The sequence below is a fragment of the Hevea brasiliensis genome, chromosome 9, assembly GCF_030052815.1.
Source record: "Hevea brasiliensis isolate MT/VB/25A 57/8 chromosome 9, ASM3005281v1, whole genome shotgun sequence".
In the NCBI taxonomy this organism is placed as follows: Eukaryota; Viridiplantae; Streptophyta; class Magnoliopsida; order Malpighiales; family Euphorbiaceae; genus Hevea; species Hevea brasiliensis.
Window position 1 is genome coordinate 1,388,585 of NC_079501.1, and position 17,715 is coordinate 1,406,299.

The window sequence follows — 17,715 nt, forward strand, 5'->3', positions numbered from 1 at the left end:
TGATTCTATTTATGCTAAGTAAGTTGTGTCACAGGTATTAAATAAATGGCTTGAGTAGCATTTTCTTTTCATATTAATCAAGCACTTCTGGATTTTTTTTAGGCTTTGGATGCATGACCCTATGTTCCTGCTTCTGGTAGAGACTAGCTGCCTTAGTGTCTGTCTTGCAGAATTAGCAGTTCCGTAAGATTTATTTTGACTTGGACTGAAAAACAATTTTGCTATTGCAGATATTACTCTTTTTTCTTTCAATGATAATAAAGATAACATTTTCATCTGTCTGTTCCTGATGGGTTCAAATTCTGTGAAATGCAGAATCTAAGGCTACTAGTTTGCATTTTTCTTATGTGCTGCTTGGTTTAGTTGGTCTATCTTGTCAAATTAGTTTGTGCTTATGGAATATGGAGATGGCTGTAAATCAGGGTATTCTATCTTGGTTCTTTATTGATGACATACTGAGTTAACAAAATTTCTTTAGATTTGGCAAATTGTAAATTGTTCAAAGAATGTTGTTCTTCTCATAAGGGGAAATTCTTGCTGAAGTGCTTGGTGAGAAAAGGCATGTGATTTTAACAAAATGAGTAAGCAAATTGCATACTGCGTAATTGCATCTCCGACACCGCCACTTTGTTGGAACAGTATCGGGTGGGCTTTTAGTCATTCTGGGGCTCCGGAAGCTTTCGATATTTGTTTACTTGTTATCCTTGCAGATGCCCATCCTCATGCATCCATGCTCCACTTCCTAGGATAAATGGTCCTTGTATTTGTAGCAGAGATCTAGTCTCAAGGCTTTAGAAAATAGTTCACGCAAAGTCTAATCAAGTCCCATTGAATTCAAGTATTCCTACTAGCTATTTTGTATAGAAAAGGATTCAATACACTCTTTATCAAGTAGATACGAAGGAACGGCCACACCTAATTAACTTGGGGCCAAAAGGCGATGTTATGTTGTCCAACTTCGCTGTTCCAGTCCAACTATATATCCGATGGGCCAATGATATTGGCCCACTGAAAGAAAAATGTAAATTTAAGCCCTTTTTTTTTAAGGAAAAAAAATTAAGCTGGATTTAATTTATAATTAAGAAGTTGAAAAGTACATTTACAAGTTTTTTTTTAATTTAAGAAAAAGTTGAAAAGCTATTTTAATATTTGGAAATTTTTAAAACTAAAATATATTGAATTTAAAATTTTTTCTTAAATTATATTTTTCTTTAACAACAGCTTAAATATTCTGTGATATGCAAGTATGCCATTATCATCTAAATTCAGGTTAAGGGTTTAAATGGAATTTCTAAATTTAACTCAGCTAAGCCTTTATCTCAAAAATTTGAAGTTGGCTATCTGGATTCGCTTTCTCTACTCTAAACGATTTTGGATTAAATCCTCAGAAATTTATAATGCTTCTAGGTTATGTTGTATTACTCTCCTCTAAGTCAATTTAAGTCTACTCATTTTTTTCTTTCTATCCTCTAACCTAATGTGCTCTACTTGTCTAACTGGAGCCTCCGTATATCTACTCTTTACATGACCAAACCACCTCAATCTTCTTTCCATCAACTTATCTTCATTTGGCACCACTCCTACCTTTTCTATAATACTCTCATTACAGACTTTATCTAGTCTAATATGGCCACTCATCCACCTTAACATTCTCATCTCTGCAACTCTTATCTTAGACGCATACGACTCTTTCAGTGCTCAACACTCACTACCATATAACATAGGCGGTCGTATGGCTGTACGGTAAAATTTTCATTTCAACTTATTGGGAATCTTATGATCACATAAAACTCCCACGGCACGTCTCCACTTCAACCATCCGGCTTTAATCCTATGACTAATATTTTCCTCACATCCCCCATTTACTTGAAGGACTGAGCCTAGATATTTAAAGTGATTACTTTGGGACAGAACCACTCCATTCAAACTAACTCCTTCCCTATCACCAGTTTGGCCTTCACTGAACTTGCAATGCATATATTCTGTCTTCATTCTACTTAACTTAAAATCCTTTGACTCTAGAGTACTTCTCCAAAGCTCTAGCTTTCTATTGACTCCTTCTCGTGTCTCATCTATCAGAACAATATCATCCGCAAACATCATACACCAAGGAATACTCTCTTGTATATGTTTCGTCAATTTATCTAAAACTAATATAAAAAGGTAAGGGCTTATGGCTGATCCTTGGTGTAATCTAATTGAGATCCAAAAATCTCTTGTGTCCTCTTCCACTGTGCTCACAATAGTAGTTGCTTCTTCATACATATCTTTCAACACTTGTATGTACCTAATAGATGCTCTCTTTTGTTCTAACACATTCCATAAGACATCTCTTGGAATACTATCATAAGCCTTCTCCAAATCAATAAAAACCATATGTAGATCTTTCTTCACATCTCTATATTTCTCTATCAAGCTTCTAATAAGAAAGATCGCTTCCATAGTTGAACGACCGGGCATGAAACCAAATTGATTGGGAGAAATAGAAGTATCATGACGTAGTTGATGCTCCACAACTCTCTCTCACAACTTCATAGTATGAGTCATGAGTTTAATTCCCCTATAGTTTGAGCAACTTTGTATGTCTTCCTTATTTTTAAAAATAGGTACTAAAATACTCCTTCTCCATTTATCAGGCATTTTCTTTGAGTTTAGAATCTTATTAAATAATTTAGTTAACCATGCCACTCCCATATCTCCCAAACACTTCCACACTTCAATTGGTATTTCATCGAGTCAACAGGTTTTACTCACTTTTATTTTCTTAAATGCTTCCTTTACTTCTAAAGATCTAATCCTTCTAGTATAATTCAAATTCTTTTCTACTGTTCTTTAGTCTATATTCACGCTATTACCATTTTGACTATTATTAAAGAGATCATTAAAATAATTTCTCCATCTTTCTTTAATGTCCTCATTTTTTACCAACACTTTTCCTTCTTTATCCTTAATGCACCAAACTTGATTAAGATCTTGACATTTCCTTTCTCTCCTCCTTGCTAATTTATAAATATCTTTCTCCCCTTCTTTAGTTCCAAGTTTCTCATATAACTTTTCAAAGGCCTGTGCTCTTACTTGACTAACTGCCTTTTTTGCCTCTTTCTTTGCTATCTTGTATTGTTCATATGCCTCATTATTATCACATTTAGGTAATTTCTTATACCATTCCCTTTTTCTCTTCACTACCTTTTGTACTTCCTCATTCCACCACCATCTCTCTTTTGAGGGTGGTCCATGTCCTTTGGACTCTCCAAGTACTTTTCTAGCTACTTCTTTAATCTTTGATGCCATCTGTATCCACATGTCATTGGTCTCCATACCCAGCTTCCATACTTCGGACTCGAGAAGCTCATTTTTGAACTTCACTTGCTTTACTCCTTTGAACTCCCACCACTTTGTTCGAGCTACACTATTTCTTTTGACCTTACTTGAATTGTTCCTAAACTTGACATCCAAGACCACCAACCGATGTTGACTTGTTAAAGCCTCTCCTGGAATGACCTTGCAGTCCTTGCATAAAGCTCTATTGGTCTTCCTGGTTAAAAGGAAGTCGATTTGGCTTCTATGTTGCCCACTTTTGAAAGTCACTAAATGTAACTCTCTTTTTATAAAGTAGGTATTTGCTAGTATTAGGTCGTATGCCATAGCAAAATTCAGGATGCTTTTTCCCTCCTCATTTCGACTGCCAAAACTAAAACCTCCATGAACATTCTCATAACCTTGTCTATCACTTCCTACATGTCCATTCAAATCTCCACCAATGAAAATATTCTCTTCATTCGGTATGCTTTGCATTAAATCATCTATATCTTCTCAAAACTTTTGTTTACTCTCACTGTCTAGTCCTATTTATGGGGCATAAGCACTAACTATATTTATTGTTCTCCTTCTAGTACTAGCTTTACTAATATAATTCTATCTCCTACTCTTTTCACAACTATTACTGCGTCTTTCAATGTCTTGTCTATGATTATGGCCACTCCATTCTTGTTTCTCTCCTTTTCGGTAAACCACAGTTTATACCCTGAATTACCCACTTCCTTACTTTTCTCTTCTACCCATTTAGTCTCCTGAATGCAAGCAATATTCACCCTTCTCCTTTTCAAGGTATCCATAAGCTCCATTAATTTTCCTGTAAGTGATCCAACATTCCAAGTACCAACCTTGATCCTCCTCCTATCCTGCTCCTTCCTAATTGGTCTCCTTCTATGATATCTTCTATTGTTTTCTATGTCTATCTTGTGTTCTGTTCCACTATCTGTTCTACTATCTGTCCTATGGACTAACTTCTTTACCCACACCCATCCATGATGTGGGAACCCTTGCTCACTTAACACCACACCCGGGCGCCGACATAGCGCATCGCTTTTGGTGAACGCCATACACCCTTGCATATTTCTCACTACACCCGGGCTCCGATGTAGCGCATCGTTAGTAGAGGACGCCCCAACGTTTATATCATTTGAATCCATATCATAAGGTGTGACGAAATTTTTACGCTGGTTGTCACCTAGCGCGCATAATCTTCTCTTATAAATAATTTTTATTATAAATATAACTCAACTCAATTAAACCTTTATCTCAAAAATTGAGAGTCGGATTCTCTTTTTCCACTCTAAATTATTTTGGGTTAAATTCTCGAAAATATGTAATGCTTCTAGGTCATGTTGTACTACTCTCCTCTAAGTCAGTTTATGTCTACCCCTTTTTTTCTTTCTATCATCTAACCTAATGTGTTCTACTTGTCTAACTGGAGCCTCCGAATGTCTGCACTCCACTTGACCAAACTATCTCAATCTCTCTTCTCTCAACTTATTCTCAATTAGCAATATTAAATTTAAAAATGAATAGATGAATCAACTTGATGATATACATGCAGACGTGCATAGGAGAGTTTCTGTGCACTGTGGTGGCAATATACCACAAAACATGCAAAGAACCATTTCTAGCTATACCTATAAGATTCTAGCTAGTTAATCATTCCATATTCCGTCTGTAGAAACAGAAACTTCCTTTTGTTGATAAATTCAAATGTATATGTAACCTCGAAACCTGTTCTATACTTCACTATCCATGATTTTCCATAATACAAATGAATGCATTTCAAAAATCTGATTTATGAATCTAACTAAATACCTATATGATACTCTTAACTAACAAAGAAATATATAAATCTGTTTCCAAATTTGTTATGTAGCGCATCTGTAAAAGTGCAGAACGAGGGAGAAAAGAGTGCAGAAGAGACGCTGTCATCTGGGGATGCAAAGACTATGGCAAAGTGACGTACTCCTTAAATACTGCAAGTGCCATTATCGTCAGAAGCACCATCCGCCGTCGTACAAAGCAGACTGGGAGTTGATTATATCAATGTTATCTTATGATTGCTTTGGCATGTGGATCTTAATGTAATTTTGGTTGAAGATGGCTTAAATGGATTTATCAATCAGAATTTTAAGTTTACCCAGAGAAAAAAAAAAAAAAAAAAAGAAGGGGGAATGAGGGGGGGAAGGGGTAATCAATGAACACTAGGGCTCTATTTGTTTTACAAAAAATATATATTTTTAAAAATATTATTCACATTTTCCAATATTTTAAGCATTTAAGAAATTATTGAATCGATATAAAATATTTTCTTGATAAAAAGGAAAATTAAGCTAAGGGGAAGTTATTTTTTGAACTGTAACAATCTTATTAAAATATGAAAATATTTATACATATGTTACATAAATACATTATTAATTAATATTGCAATCAAATAATAAAAAAATATTTTCATAGAAAATATTTTTTAAAAAATAATCTTTATAGAAAATATTTTTCATGTATAAATTATTTTTTACAAAATAAATGAAATTTTAAGAGAAAAAAAAAGTGATAAGAGATCGAATAGTTAGATTCAGCAAAACTACTCAGCAAATAATGTCTTAAGAATTCCAAATTGCCCACATTAGAGATCTTCACTTTCTTATGGCTGTAGGGAGATTAGTAGTTAATTGAACTTGAAAATGCTCTCCCAAACACAATTACTAGCTAACATAAGCCAACCAATAATAACCCATGGTTTTTAGTAGTCTCCTGGGAAGAAAGCTTAAAACCAGTAGCCTAATATTTTGAAGAGAAGAGAAGATAGAGAGCGAGAGAGGTGAAAAAGAAACCCTAATAGTTACACTTGTTAGTAGGGCATATTGGCAGGAGCAAATAATCCATCTTTCATGAGAACGTCCTCTCCTTCCTACACAAAACCAAGACACAGTGTTAAAGGATGACAATGTAAAAACAAAGAACTTTTAGTTTTAGGGTTTCAAAAGTTAGTACGTACCTGTTGGAGCACATTAGTTTTCTTCACGGGTTGATCATCAGGCATGAGTCCGAAGTGGATGTGTGGGAAGTGTGCCCACTGAAACAAACAGACAAATACATATTTAATTTATTTATTTATCAATTGATATCATATCCTAGCTAATTTAGTTGCACAATATATTGAATGGAACCCTCGTTGAATTTTCTTGGATCTCACATTCTTTGCAGCTGCACTAAAGGCCTCTCTGTGGCTTATATCAGGATTTCCGGCTTTGATGCGTTGGATCTCGTCCCTGCAGATTGGTAGGTATGTCAAGATCATTCATATGCTTCATAGAAACATACAAATTCCTCACCGTAGTTAAATTAATTAACATAAGAAAAGCCAAAAATAAAAAAAGAAATGAAACATATATAAATTTTATGCAGTAATTATTAATTCAAGCTTTAATTTTCAAATCTTTTGTGTATATCACAATAAATAAAACAAATAGTGTTTAATTAATTAAGTTAAAGATTGCTTACTTGATAAAGCGGTTGTAGGCAGATGGGACTCTCTGTCTCTTCTCCGGAGCTGGATATGAATAAGCAGACATCACAAAGACAAACAAACGGACAAAGATATTAAAATTCAATTCGCTGACTTTGTGAAAGATTTTTCACCAATTTATTATCTCTCTCTCTCTCTCTTTCTCCCTCTCTCTCTCTCTCTCTCTCTCTCTCTCTCTCTCTCTCTCTCTCTCTCTCTATTCATCATCATCTCTAACGATCTATGTATCTGGTCTATCAATCATTGATTCCCCATCTATATTTCCGGGGCAGAAAGAACTCTTTCATTTACATACAAATACACAAAATTATCAAAGAGAACCAACCTTAATACCTTATGCATTTTGATAATGAAATGAAACATGCATGACGGGAATTCAAGAATCCATTTGACGAGTAAGAATAAAGCGACTTTTAAGGAAGCTTCTCTTTGTAAGTATGGGACTTGGGAAGAACACAAGAAGAAACTAGAAAGTGGTAAATAAAATAATGTTGCATATAGGGTATAGCTACATGGGGTCTCTAAAAAGTAATTATGTGATGAGCTATACACGCAGATCTGAAGTAGGCTTTCTGGTAGTCACCTATGAAAGTGGAACAACAGGAAGAAGAAAGCTAGACATGAGACAAGTGTCCGAAAGATTCTTGCTTCGTGATATAAACCAAGAAAACTCAAACACTGTTGATTATAAAGGCCTATACAAGCTTTCTTTCTCAATCAGTTAATAGACCACTGCATCGAGCGAACGCTAGAAACAGTCAAGGGTGTTGACTTTCTTTCACGTCTTCAAAAAACATAAAGGTCTACCATTGACCTAAAAATGTTGAACGTGAGCGTAGCTTTTCTTGCAATTTAAAAGGCCAGATGCCATGTTAAATAAATAATAAAAAAAATTTGAAGAATCTCACGTCTATTAACCACAGGTGGCTTAGGGAGCTCCTCCATTCCTCCTCGCCCCGGCATTATTGGCTCATTTGGGTTGGGCTGATTTATCAGCATATTTGGTGGTGCTGCGCTCCGGATCTCCTCCTATCAATACCATCACCCGGTAAACGTGAGAATTATACATGGAATTCACTTTTATACAGATAATTAGAACTCGTTTAATAGAATTGTAACTATATTTGTCTGATTTTTTTTTCCTTTTTTTTTTTTGCTTGGAAACCCTAATTTTGGAAATGTATCGATACCCAAAAAAGAATGTTTAAAAGAATTGATCAAGCATTGCTATTTTCTGTTTGAAACCCTAAGTTCTTGATATACCAGGATATTCTGCGGATTGAAGAAGGCATGGCCAAGGTGGAGCTGGTTAGTCGCAGGAAGAAGCAGGCTACGCATGTTCATGGTCAAGAGGTTGGTGCAGTGACCACATCGAACGGTGACAGTCTTGTACAAGCTAGAGCAAGGGACGCTCACCTAAGACACAAAAAATACAATTGGAACCCTTATGATTTGTCACCGAAGAAGAAGAAGAACAATATTTCAGAGGCACATGTAGATTAGGTATAAGATCAGAGGGGACAAAAGACAGAAAGAAAATGATACCGCGAGGACAGTGTCACAAAAGTTGCAATGGACGTAACAGAGCTGCTCGGAGGGAGAGAGGTGGTCCGGTGTAAAGGCAGCTGATGAGGAGGACATCTTTTTGATTCTTGATTTGATTGATGAAGTGACTGATCAGCGTATATTTTGATAGACAGATGATCCTCTTCTTGGATCTGATCTTCTTGATTGTTGAGTTGTTATACTATAGGATGGATATAAAGGGAGAAAGAGAGAGAGATAGAGGAAAGAGAAAGAGAAGGGGAAAATACCACTAATGTAGTAGGAGAATGAGCAGAAGCGGAAAGTGTTCCTTCTCAATCCGCATCTTGTTATAATATTTTATTGTTAATATATATATCTATACATGTTTTGGAATTTGTACAATTTGTTAATGTATCATAAGCAAGGAGACAGTGGAGAGAGATATAGGGGGTAAGTTAATTCATAAACGGTCGAAGTTAAAGAGAGAAAGCAGATGAATGGTTGGCATTCCCAATGGATTTGTGTGTATAGAGAGAGATAGAGAGAGCAATGTGGGGGAGAGGGGAGGGAGTGAGAAAGGGACGTGTGCATGGGCTTTGGCTCATTCACCTGTTGTTTTCACAGTTAAGAGGAGGGAGGGGGGAGGTGCGAAATCCTTTTCTTGGTTCACTACAATTCCATCCAGGCCTCACCCCCACAACCTTTACTAGTTAACTTTCTTTTGATTAAATAAAAGCCCTAAATAGCGGGCACCTATCCTCTATAACGCCTCTTTTTTTTGCCTTGTGGCTTTTGTCAGCTCCTATTTTGTCCCAAGCCAATCTGCTATGGTTTCATCTGTCTTTTCACTGCTGTGTTGTTGTTCTAGCCCAAAAGTCGCCCTGATTTCATTGGCGACTGTTTCCTAAGCTGCTAAGTGCATTGATAAACCTTCGTTTATCAGTTCTGACCCTTCTCTTGCTCTAGTTAATTAATGTCAACTGGCTAATCGAAGATAGCTATTAATTAATTCGTTAATTCTTAATTGATTCATCCCTGTTTCTTTCCTTTTATTCAACTATGCAATACATCGATCAATGATTAGTCCAAAATCCTTTTATTACCAGCTACGAATGATTATAAAATATTTCTGATACATATGAAAGTAATAGTTTTTTTTTATTAAAAAAATAAATTTTCTTTACAATATAAAAAATAAATTTTATATAATTATAAAAAATTATATATATATACTTTGAATGTATTTAATAATCTCTCCCCACATAATACAAATTCACCTGCCAGAAAGAAATGATTAAACTAAATAATAAAGGCACAAGGACATGGCCGAGAGCAGGCACATGATAATACAGTTTTATAAGCTTCAAAGGTTTTTAAATTCAGGGATTTAATTATTATATTTTTATAAATTTCAGATAAATAAATATTACCACAAGTGATGATTGTGACTTTCACATCAAGCTCATATATCAAAAAGATGCTTTTGGCTTCATATTATATATTATGTGCGCGTTCACCATCAAATTATTGTCACAATTATAACAAAATCAAACCAAAGGCATTAAGCTTTATATATTTTAACGATTTGACCACTCAGATGTACACAGGAATTCGTAGTTGTCAGCGACGACAGAAGAGACACAGGTCCTTTAATTGAATTTAGCTTACTTTTCCTTGTCCTCGAACGCCTGGATTGCCAGTAGGGGCTGGTCATAGCTTGTTTAATTTGTTAGGGCTCTACCAAGTGCCAACATTATATATGAGTTCTGTACTCTGTCGAGCGATTACTACTCCCTCCATTTTCTTTTAGCAATGGATTTATTTCCATTAAAAAGCTTCAAAAGGCAGAGACATTACAAGCCTAGCCCACTAAAAAGAAGTCCAAAAAAAAAAAAAAAAAAACCACCCACTCAACCCTAGCCATCAGGAGCAAAAATGAAAGAGATGCCACGGAAGATCTGCCGCTGCCATGAGAGCTTCTAAAGATTTCAAGCCCTTTTCTACTCAGCTTCCTATGTACTCCAATCAAACATAGCATACTCTAACATGGAGAGAAACTGAGTTTGTCTAGCAACCAATGGAGGAGGATGAAATCCTCGACACTCTATGGAAGAAAATGCTGCAACACCCTTAAACCACCATCATACGCAAGATCGGAGATGTAACTGGTATCTGGTGATTCCACCAGATAGGAACTTTGGAAAAGGCCTATTGCTTGCTGCCACAACAAGATCACGCATTATAATTTTGGCAGTAACCATTGAAACATCTCAAAACGGAGCTCCTTTAGCCAAAAAGGAAAATATAGAAGAATCCAAAAGCTCCCTCCCTCATATCCTTAAGTTAAAACTAGACCCCATAGTGGTAATAGATCTCCAAAACTAGAGACAGATAACCTTATTCTGAAAAGGAAGCAACTAAAAGCAACAAAACAAGAAAAGACGAAGGGGAAGAATGGGTTTCAATGGCCAAAGGCCAACTACGCATTCACACCAGCTGAATGTGACATTCTCTGTACCTTAGGCTACCAGTCTTCCCTTTCGATATACTACTTCCCTCATTGCAACAAAGCTGCATTGTAACCCTATATATGTTTGCTGAAAATGATGCCTGTTGTTTCCCTAACATTTTTGAAAACTATCACCATCCACCCTTTTGTTTGCAAAACGGTCAGAATTTCTCACTTCGGTAAAAATGTCAGTCACGCGGTTGCAAATCGCAGTAGCCTTCTTTTTAAATCATTCAAATAATTTTTAAATGCTATTTTATTATACAACCGTTGAAAATTGATTATGATAAATCGTCCTAGATTTTATTATAGCCAATTGCCAAAATTTAACCGTTGTATAGTTATGGGAAAATTTGTACTTACTTGTAGAAATACACAAATAATACTCTCCTGTGCTACAAAGATGGGCTTGTTTTGATTTCACATGTATGAAGAAAATGTATTTAATATGATTAAAATAATAAATTTTATCTAGTATTTTTTAATATATTCTTCATTCATATTGCTCTATTAAAAATTAAATTATTCATGTGACTAAATTATTATTAAAATTAATAAATTTTACTTTTTTTAATATATATTAAAAATGAGCATATTAGTAAATTACTATTTTAAAAAGGAAAGTGACCTGTAATTTAGAACGAATAGGAAAAAAAAAAGTAAATTTATCTTTATAAGACGAAATGAGTATTTATTTATGTAAGTGAACTCTCAACCTTCTCCCTCTCTATTTACACTTGGTATCATAAATACATTTTTTAACTTGATGATGATAGAGATAGGTAGATAATCCAATAAAATTTAAAAAACTAAAATACTTGAAAGGAAAATACCTCATTTCATGAAACTGTGATGAGAAATATACCCATTTCCAAAACAGATTGCCCCTAGATTTTTCCCCTTCTCTTTTGAAATAAATTGATTAATTTATACCAGTCTTCCAGGACTGAGGTATTTGAATTTTGAAAGATCTTATTGTGTTGTTAATTAGCTTCTACTTGTTATATGACCGTTGACAGCTAGTTCGTCTACAAGGTGATATTATTATTATTATTTTTTTTTTTTTGTGAAGAAAAAGTAATGGAAATAGTAAAAGCAGGTTTCTTTCCAGGTTGGGAGTAGTTGATTCAATAAATAAGGGGTGGAAACAATAATTGATCTTCAAAAATCTGTTATTACACCGTCACATGTGAACAAGGTTATAAGATATAGGAGACAAAATGCAGACATATATTAGATGAAATAAAGATCTGAACATATCAGCGTCTTCGTACTCGTTCATAATTGTGGGACAAATTAGAAGGAGATTAGACTGAGACGCATGTATATAATTGATAGTATGCCTTCCATTCCCTGCTTATTTTCTGCGAGATAAAAATCACTTTCGTTTCTTCCCCAATTCTCGTATCATTCTTTTGACATCTCTTTTGCAAGATTTCATGGACGTTAATTTCTTCCATCTTACAACATCTCATTCGTATTTTATATAATTACAATTTTTATATCGATGGAACAACATCTATTAGTAAATTTGCCATCACGGGGGCCGACCACTTGAATTCTGTCATAAATGTGATCACTAGCTAATAGAAAATATGAACAACCTATGTATCATATTAAAAGTAGGGGAGAGCAGTTTTCGGTTTAAGCTGAAAAATCGAAACGAACCTATTCAATTTGGTTCAATCAGTTCGGTTTTAAAATTCAATCGATTCGGTTTGGTTTATAATTTTGATAATTTTGGTAAATCGGTTCGGTTTGGTTATTTTTATAAAAAATTAAAAAAAATCGAACCGAACCAAAATTATTAATATATATAGGAAATCAAAGAAAATCAAACCAAATTGAATCGAACCAAACCGAAATCAAAGAAAACCGAACCGACCTTTAAGATTTTTGAGTTTTGATTTCTATTTTTTTTTTGTTTTTATGTTTTATTATTTAGATTTAATGTTAAAAATATGAAATTTTATAAATTTCAGTTTGATCGGTTTAAAACCAAACCCTACCGATATTTATCGGTTCGATTTTCTCTTATTAATCGGTTTGATTTGATTTTTAAAATTTTTTATTTTTGATTTTTGGTTTTATCGGTTCGGTTCGGTTTGAAACCGAACCGACCTTTGCACACCCCTAGTTAAAAGCGTCATACCAAGTGCTTTGTGGTTGAGAAAAGCCTTAGGAGAATTGTTGAAGAAATCACTCAATTTAAATTCAAGCTTGTAAATGAAGGTTTTAAATTTATATCTTTAACATAAACTAAGAAAGTCTGACACAAATTTATACAGAGGGTTTCAAAAATAATTTTATAACTCCATTTAGAATTTTTTTTTTTTTTTATGGAACTAATCATAAAACGTGATTTGAATATTATGTTGGTTGCGATATGTACAATTTAAGAATGTAAAACAAGTAAAATTAAGATGTTTAATTTAGCTAGTCTTGTTTAGCAGCGGGAGGCTTGTGTTGGAGTTGGAGCACTGCAGCTATGTGCAGGAAGAGTAAATATGGAAGTGTACTATGAGGTAACTTGACAATGACTTAAGCTGATCTGAATGTTTTTTACAGCAAAGCCACCCAGTTACCCAGCAAATATATCTAAGATCTAAAAAAGAAAAAATTATAAACTACCACAGAATATATAAATTCTCTTATGTAAAATTATTCAACCAGATCATAAAAAAAGCAAGCAAACGTGAAACATACATAAAGATATACGGATACTTGTATAGCTATCTTTGTATAAATAAAAAATAATAATAATAATAAAAAAGCCTGTAAGAACCAAGAACTCCCTTGTATCCATCCCTCCTCCTCGGTGGGAATGGGGTAGAAATCCAATAAAGATGGTAGTTATGGAGCTGTTCGGTTTCTTTGGTATCTCAAGCTCTAAGCAGTAGCTAGGGTTTGAGTTAGTGTACGAATTTTACTGTGACATGAAGTACTTGGTGGGTTGGGGGGTAGAGCTAACTAAGCCTGTGTTATACATAGATGTATATATGAGCCCCACTTGGCTCTTTCTCGAGTTGTGACCTCGAGGCAACTTGCAAAAGGCATGAAAGTAAGATCCATTTCTTGTTTGTTTTTGTACAGCCCTGCAACGTTTTCTGATTCTCCATAAATGGTATAAATTCAGCTGCCAATGGGGTTCACTGCAGCCAAGTCCCACCAATAAAGATGCTGGCCATGGTTTTGTTACATTATCAAACCCTTTTTTTATCTTTTACAAAGCAAAAAAACCAAATAAATAAACCAACTGATAATATATAATCAGAATGGTAAGCCATATTTTTTTTAAAGGAAATTGCTAATGGTCATCTTACTCGTAGTGTCAATTGAAGGGATACATCCATGTCGTTGTAATACATTTTGATAGACTTGTTGCTGATTAATATCACACTCCTTTAAATTAACAGCAGATAGCAGTTGCAAACCTTATAGCAAATATTAAAACAAGAAAGCTGTTATAATTTGAAATTAAAAGAAAAATAACACTTCAAAATATTTAAACATGCGAGCCAGGCTTTAAAAACTAGAATGCGAGATTGAATCAAGTATTTTCCTTCTTATTCAGGCAAGAGACAAGCCATTGTTATTATCATCATTTTTACGTTTTCACACACATACTGATACATGTATTTCTCTCATTTTCAAGAAAGCGGAAACGATTTGCATCCAACAAAGAGACAACTGAATGAGCGGGCACATTTGTCGGAATTAAGTGCATGTGCATTGGGGATGTGTTATGAGTTGTGAATCGTGAGAGATCACCGCCACCCATTTTCAAATTGACTCGATCGCTTGATTTGATATTTGATCAGCAGCTATCATCTCTGGTAGGTCGAAAGGGGGACCACAGTTTTTTCCGAGTATCAGGAGCTTTAATGCTTGAAGGCCGGTAGTTCAAGTCCAATGTTGCCTAATCTGTGTAAAGCTTCACGTGGCGATTTTGACTTCCTCTCTAATGCTCATCATTCTTTAAAAAAAAAAAAAAAAAGGAATTAACAACACAAAGACACAGAAAAATCCCATAGATAAAAATTAACGTTAAGGTAGGTTTTTAGGCAGTTCATGAGGCAGCTAAGAAAGTCCTTTTAAATGTTTCCCAATGGCTTGGCTTCAACCTTCAAGAAATGCGCGTTTTACATGTAAAGAAGCAAATTTCCAAAACAACTAAAACAGGCTAAACATCAAGCGAGAACCACCGACCCAGCCCTGTATTTAGCCGGGCCTGCACTTGGTGCAAATATGCACATCCCGAGAGGCCACATTTTGTCATCCGTATACCAAACGTCCAGAACCTACTATAACCTATTGGAACATTTGGCCCACCTCTCCACACAAATGGCTTTTGGAAATAGGCCGAGATAGGTAAATTTAAGAGTTTCAATTAGGTAGCTATAAGAAGCTTTAAACAGCGAGAACAAGTCGAGAAGAAAGTTTGCATGATCATAGCCCTAAATGGTATAGCGGCATCTTGATGCATACATTTTGCATAATCATTTAGGTTTAATTTCATAGCCATTTTATTTGATTATTAGTCATTTTTTAGCTAATTTCATTAGTTATTTAGTTAGTTTTTTATAATTGTCAATTTTAGATTAATTTGTAATTTTTACTTTGTTTTGTAGGAAAAATGGTGTTTTTGAAGGACTGAAGAGAAATTTTACCATTGAGGAGTGACTTCTACAGCCAAAGATGTCAAAAACAAGTTTTCAAGTTGAAATATGCATTGACCAAATTGCGCATAACTTACCGCATAAGCTATGCAGATCTGCATAAGGAGAAGAAACACTGTTCCAACACCTGTCGAATTGTGCATAAGGGGAGTGCATAGCTTATGCAGATTCACGCCTCCCTTATGCAAGTCTCACGGAATTGTGCATAAACTATGCGCCAAGTCATGCAGTTTCGCATAAGTGAACCAGAACAGCCGAAAACTGCATAAGGGATTGCATAACTTATGCAGTCCACTTATGCAGTCCCACAAAGGTTTCATTAATGAGCTGGCAGAAGATTCCCTCAGAAAATTCCTCCTAAAACACACCATTTTATGGCTCCATGTCAGAAAATGCTATAAATAGCCCCATTTCCCATTTTAGAAGGGGGGACAAGACAAAAAGGCGAGCAGAAAAAGGGAGAGGAGCAAGAGCAGCTGAAGAGTCATATTCATTTTCCACACCATTTCCAACCAGATTTGGAGATTTCTTTCTTTCCTTACATTTTTCCTACCTTTCTAGTGTTTAGTTTTTTTGTTTCTTAGCTTAGATTAAAGCTTTATTTCCATTTAAACTTAGAATATCTTGTAAGCATTATGGTTAGTGAGTAGTTTAATTAGATTCTGGAGTAAGGGTTGTAATATTTGAGATATTTTGTGGATTTTGATTGGGTAATCCATATTTTGTGGTCTTAATGAGTTTTATTCATTTCTTGTGTGCTTCATGTAGGATCCCATTAAGTGATGTTCTTAATCCATAGTTGAGGCACCGAAAGGAGAAGGCCTTGTGATAGATAATCAAGAAATTGGACTTAATTAACTTAGATCTAGAAATAGACTAAGGATTAAGAGGATTCACAGATTAATTAAAGAACCTAATGGGTCTTAATTAACTCTAACTCCACGAAAGTAGGATTAGATTGATTAAGATACTCTTTGTCTCACTCGAAAGGGTATTCAAAGGATTTAAGAATTAATCTCCTTAAAACCCGTAAGTTCCACAAGATTGGATAACTAATTTAAAAATCCCAAAATAGCTTGAATATGAAATCCCGAACTCCGGAATCGCCTTTTTATCATTGTCAATTTCTAATTGAATTTTATTACTTGCCATTTTAAATATTGCCATATTTGAACTTGCTTATTTCAATTTGATGCAATTTTAGTTTAATTAATACATTTTTGGATAGATTATTAATTTTGCACATATAGATTTCATACTCAAATACCCATCAATTTGTTACTTTAATTTCAAAGATAGTTCAATTTAGTCAACTTTTTATATCAAAAATTCAATCATTAACACAACTCCTCATGGAAACGATATCTTTTTCTATACTACTTGTACGACCCGTGCACTTGCGGTTGGGCCACATCAAGTTTTTGGCGCCATTGCCGGGGAGTTGTTTGTTTAATATTGAATTCTTGATTATTTTAGTTGTTTTTTAGTTTTATCTTTGTTATCTTTTCATTTTTTGTGTTTGTTTGTTCTTTTTCAGGTACTCTTAATCTTTTATGAGAAGAGCTAGAAGCACAAGTGACACATCCTTATTGTTCAATCCTGAAATAGAGAAATTTTGTAAAGCCAACAAGAAAGAAATCAGAAAAAGGAAAGAAGCCTTGAGAGAAACTGAAATTGAAGCAGACATGGCTGATGAAAGAATTAGAATTGGAAGTAATGCTGGAAATGATCGAGACAATGAAAATGCAGCCCAAGGTGAAGAAGTTGTTAATGCTAATGTGCCTAGGAGAAGTATGATGGATCATGCTTTTCCTCGTTTTGATGATTTGAGAGAAAGCATAGCAAGACCAAGAATTGACGCAAATAGTTACAAGATGGATTTTGGAGTTCTTCAAATGATTCAAAATTCCCAATTCGGGGGACATCCTTCTGAAAATCCACACACACATCTAAAGAAGTTTGCTATGATTTGTGATATGCAAAAACAACCTGGAGTGTCTGATGATGCAGCAAGATTGAAGCTATTCCCATTCTCTTTGAAAGATAGAGCATTGGATTGGCTTGATTCCTTACCTCACAACTCCATTACAAATTGGGAGCAACTTACTGATGCATTTCTTGCACAATATTTTCCACCTGGAAAAACTCAA

At 34.7% G+C, this 17,715-nt stretch overlaps 1 protein-coding gene across 1 annotated transcript; it reads right to left on the reverse strand.

Moving 5' to 3' along the window:
• Window positions 1-5,890: 5,890 nt before the first annotated feature.
• On the reverse strand, window positions 5,891-8,733 carry LOC110650779 (axial regulator YABBY 1). The gene is made up of 7 exons (XM_021805901.2): window positions 8,396-8,733; window positions 8,114-8,266; window positions 7,759-7,879; window positions 6,826-6,874; window positions 6,518-6,593; window positions 6,320-6,397; window positions 5,891-6,232 (listed from the first exon to the last, which is right to left on the reverse strand). Exons 1-7 carry the CDS (start codon window positions 8,489-8,491, stop codon window positions 6,173-6,175), a joined length of 633 nt encoding a protein of 210 aa, XP_021661593.1. The 5' UTR covers window positions 8,492-8,733; the 3' UTR covers window positions 5,891-6,172.
• Window positions 8,734-17,715: the final 8,982 nt, after the last annotated feature.

Bases quoted from the DNA above. Each gene is read 5' to 3' on its own strand.
- LOC110650779 (XM_021805901.2), bottom strand. From the start codon at position 8,491: ATGTCCTCCTCATCAGCTGCCTTTACACCGGACCACCTCTCTCCCTCC. The intron at 7,880-8,113 runs GTATATCAAGAA...TGGTATTGATAG, and splicing joins TCAATCCGCAGAATATCCTG to GAGGAGATCCGGAGCGCAGC. The intron at 6,875-7,758 runs GTGAGATTCTTC...ATTCATATCCAG, and splicing joins GCCACCTGTGGTTAATAGAC to CTCCGGAGAAGAGACAGAGA.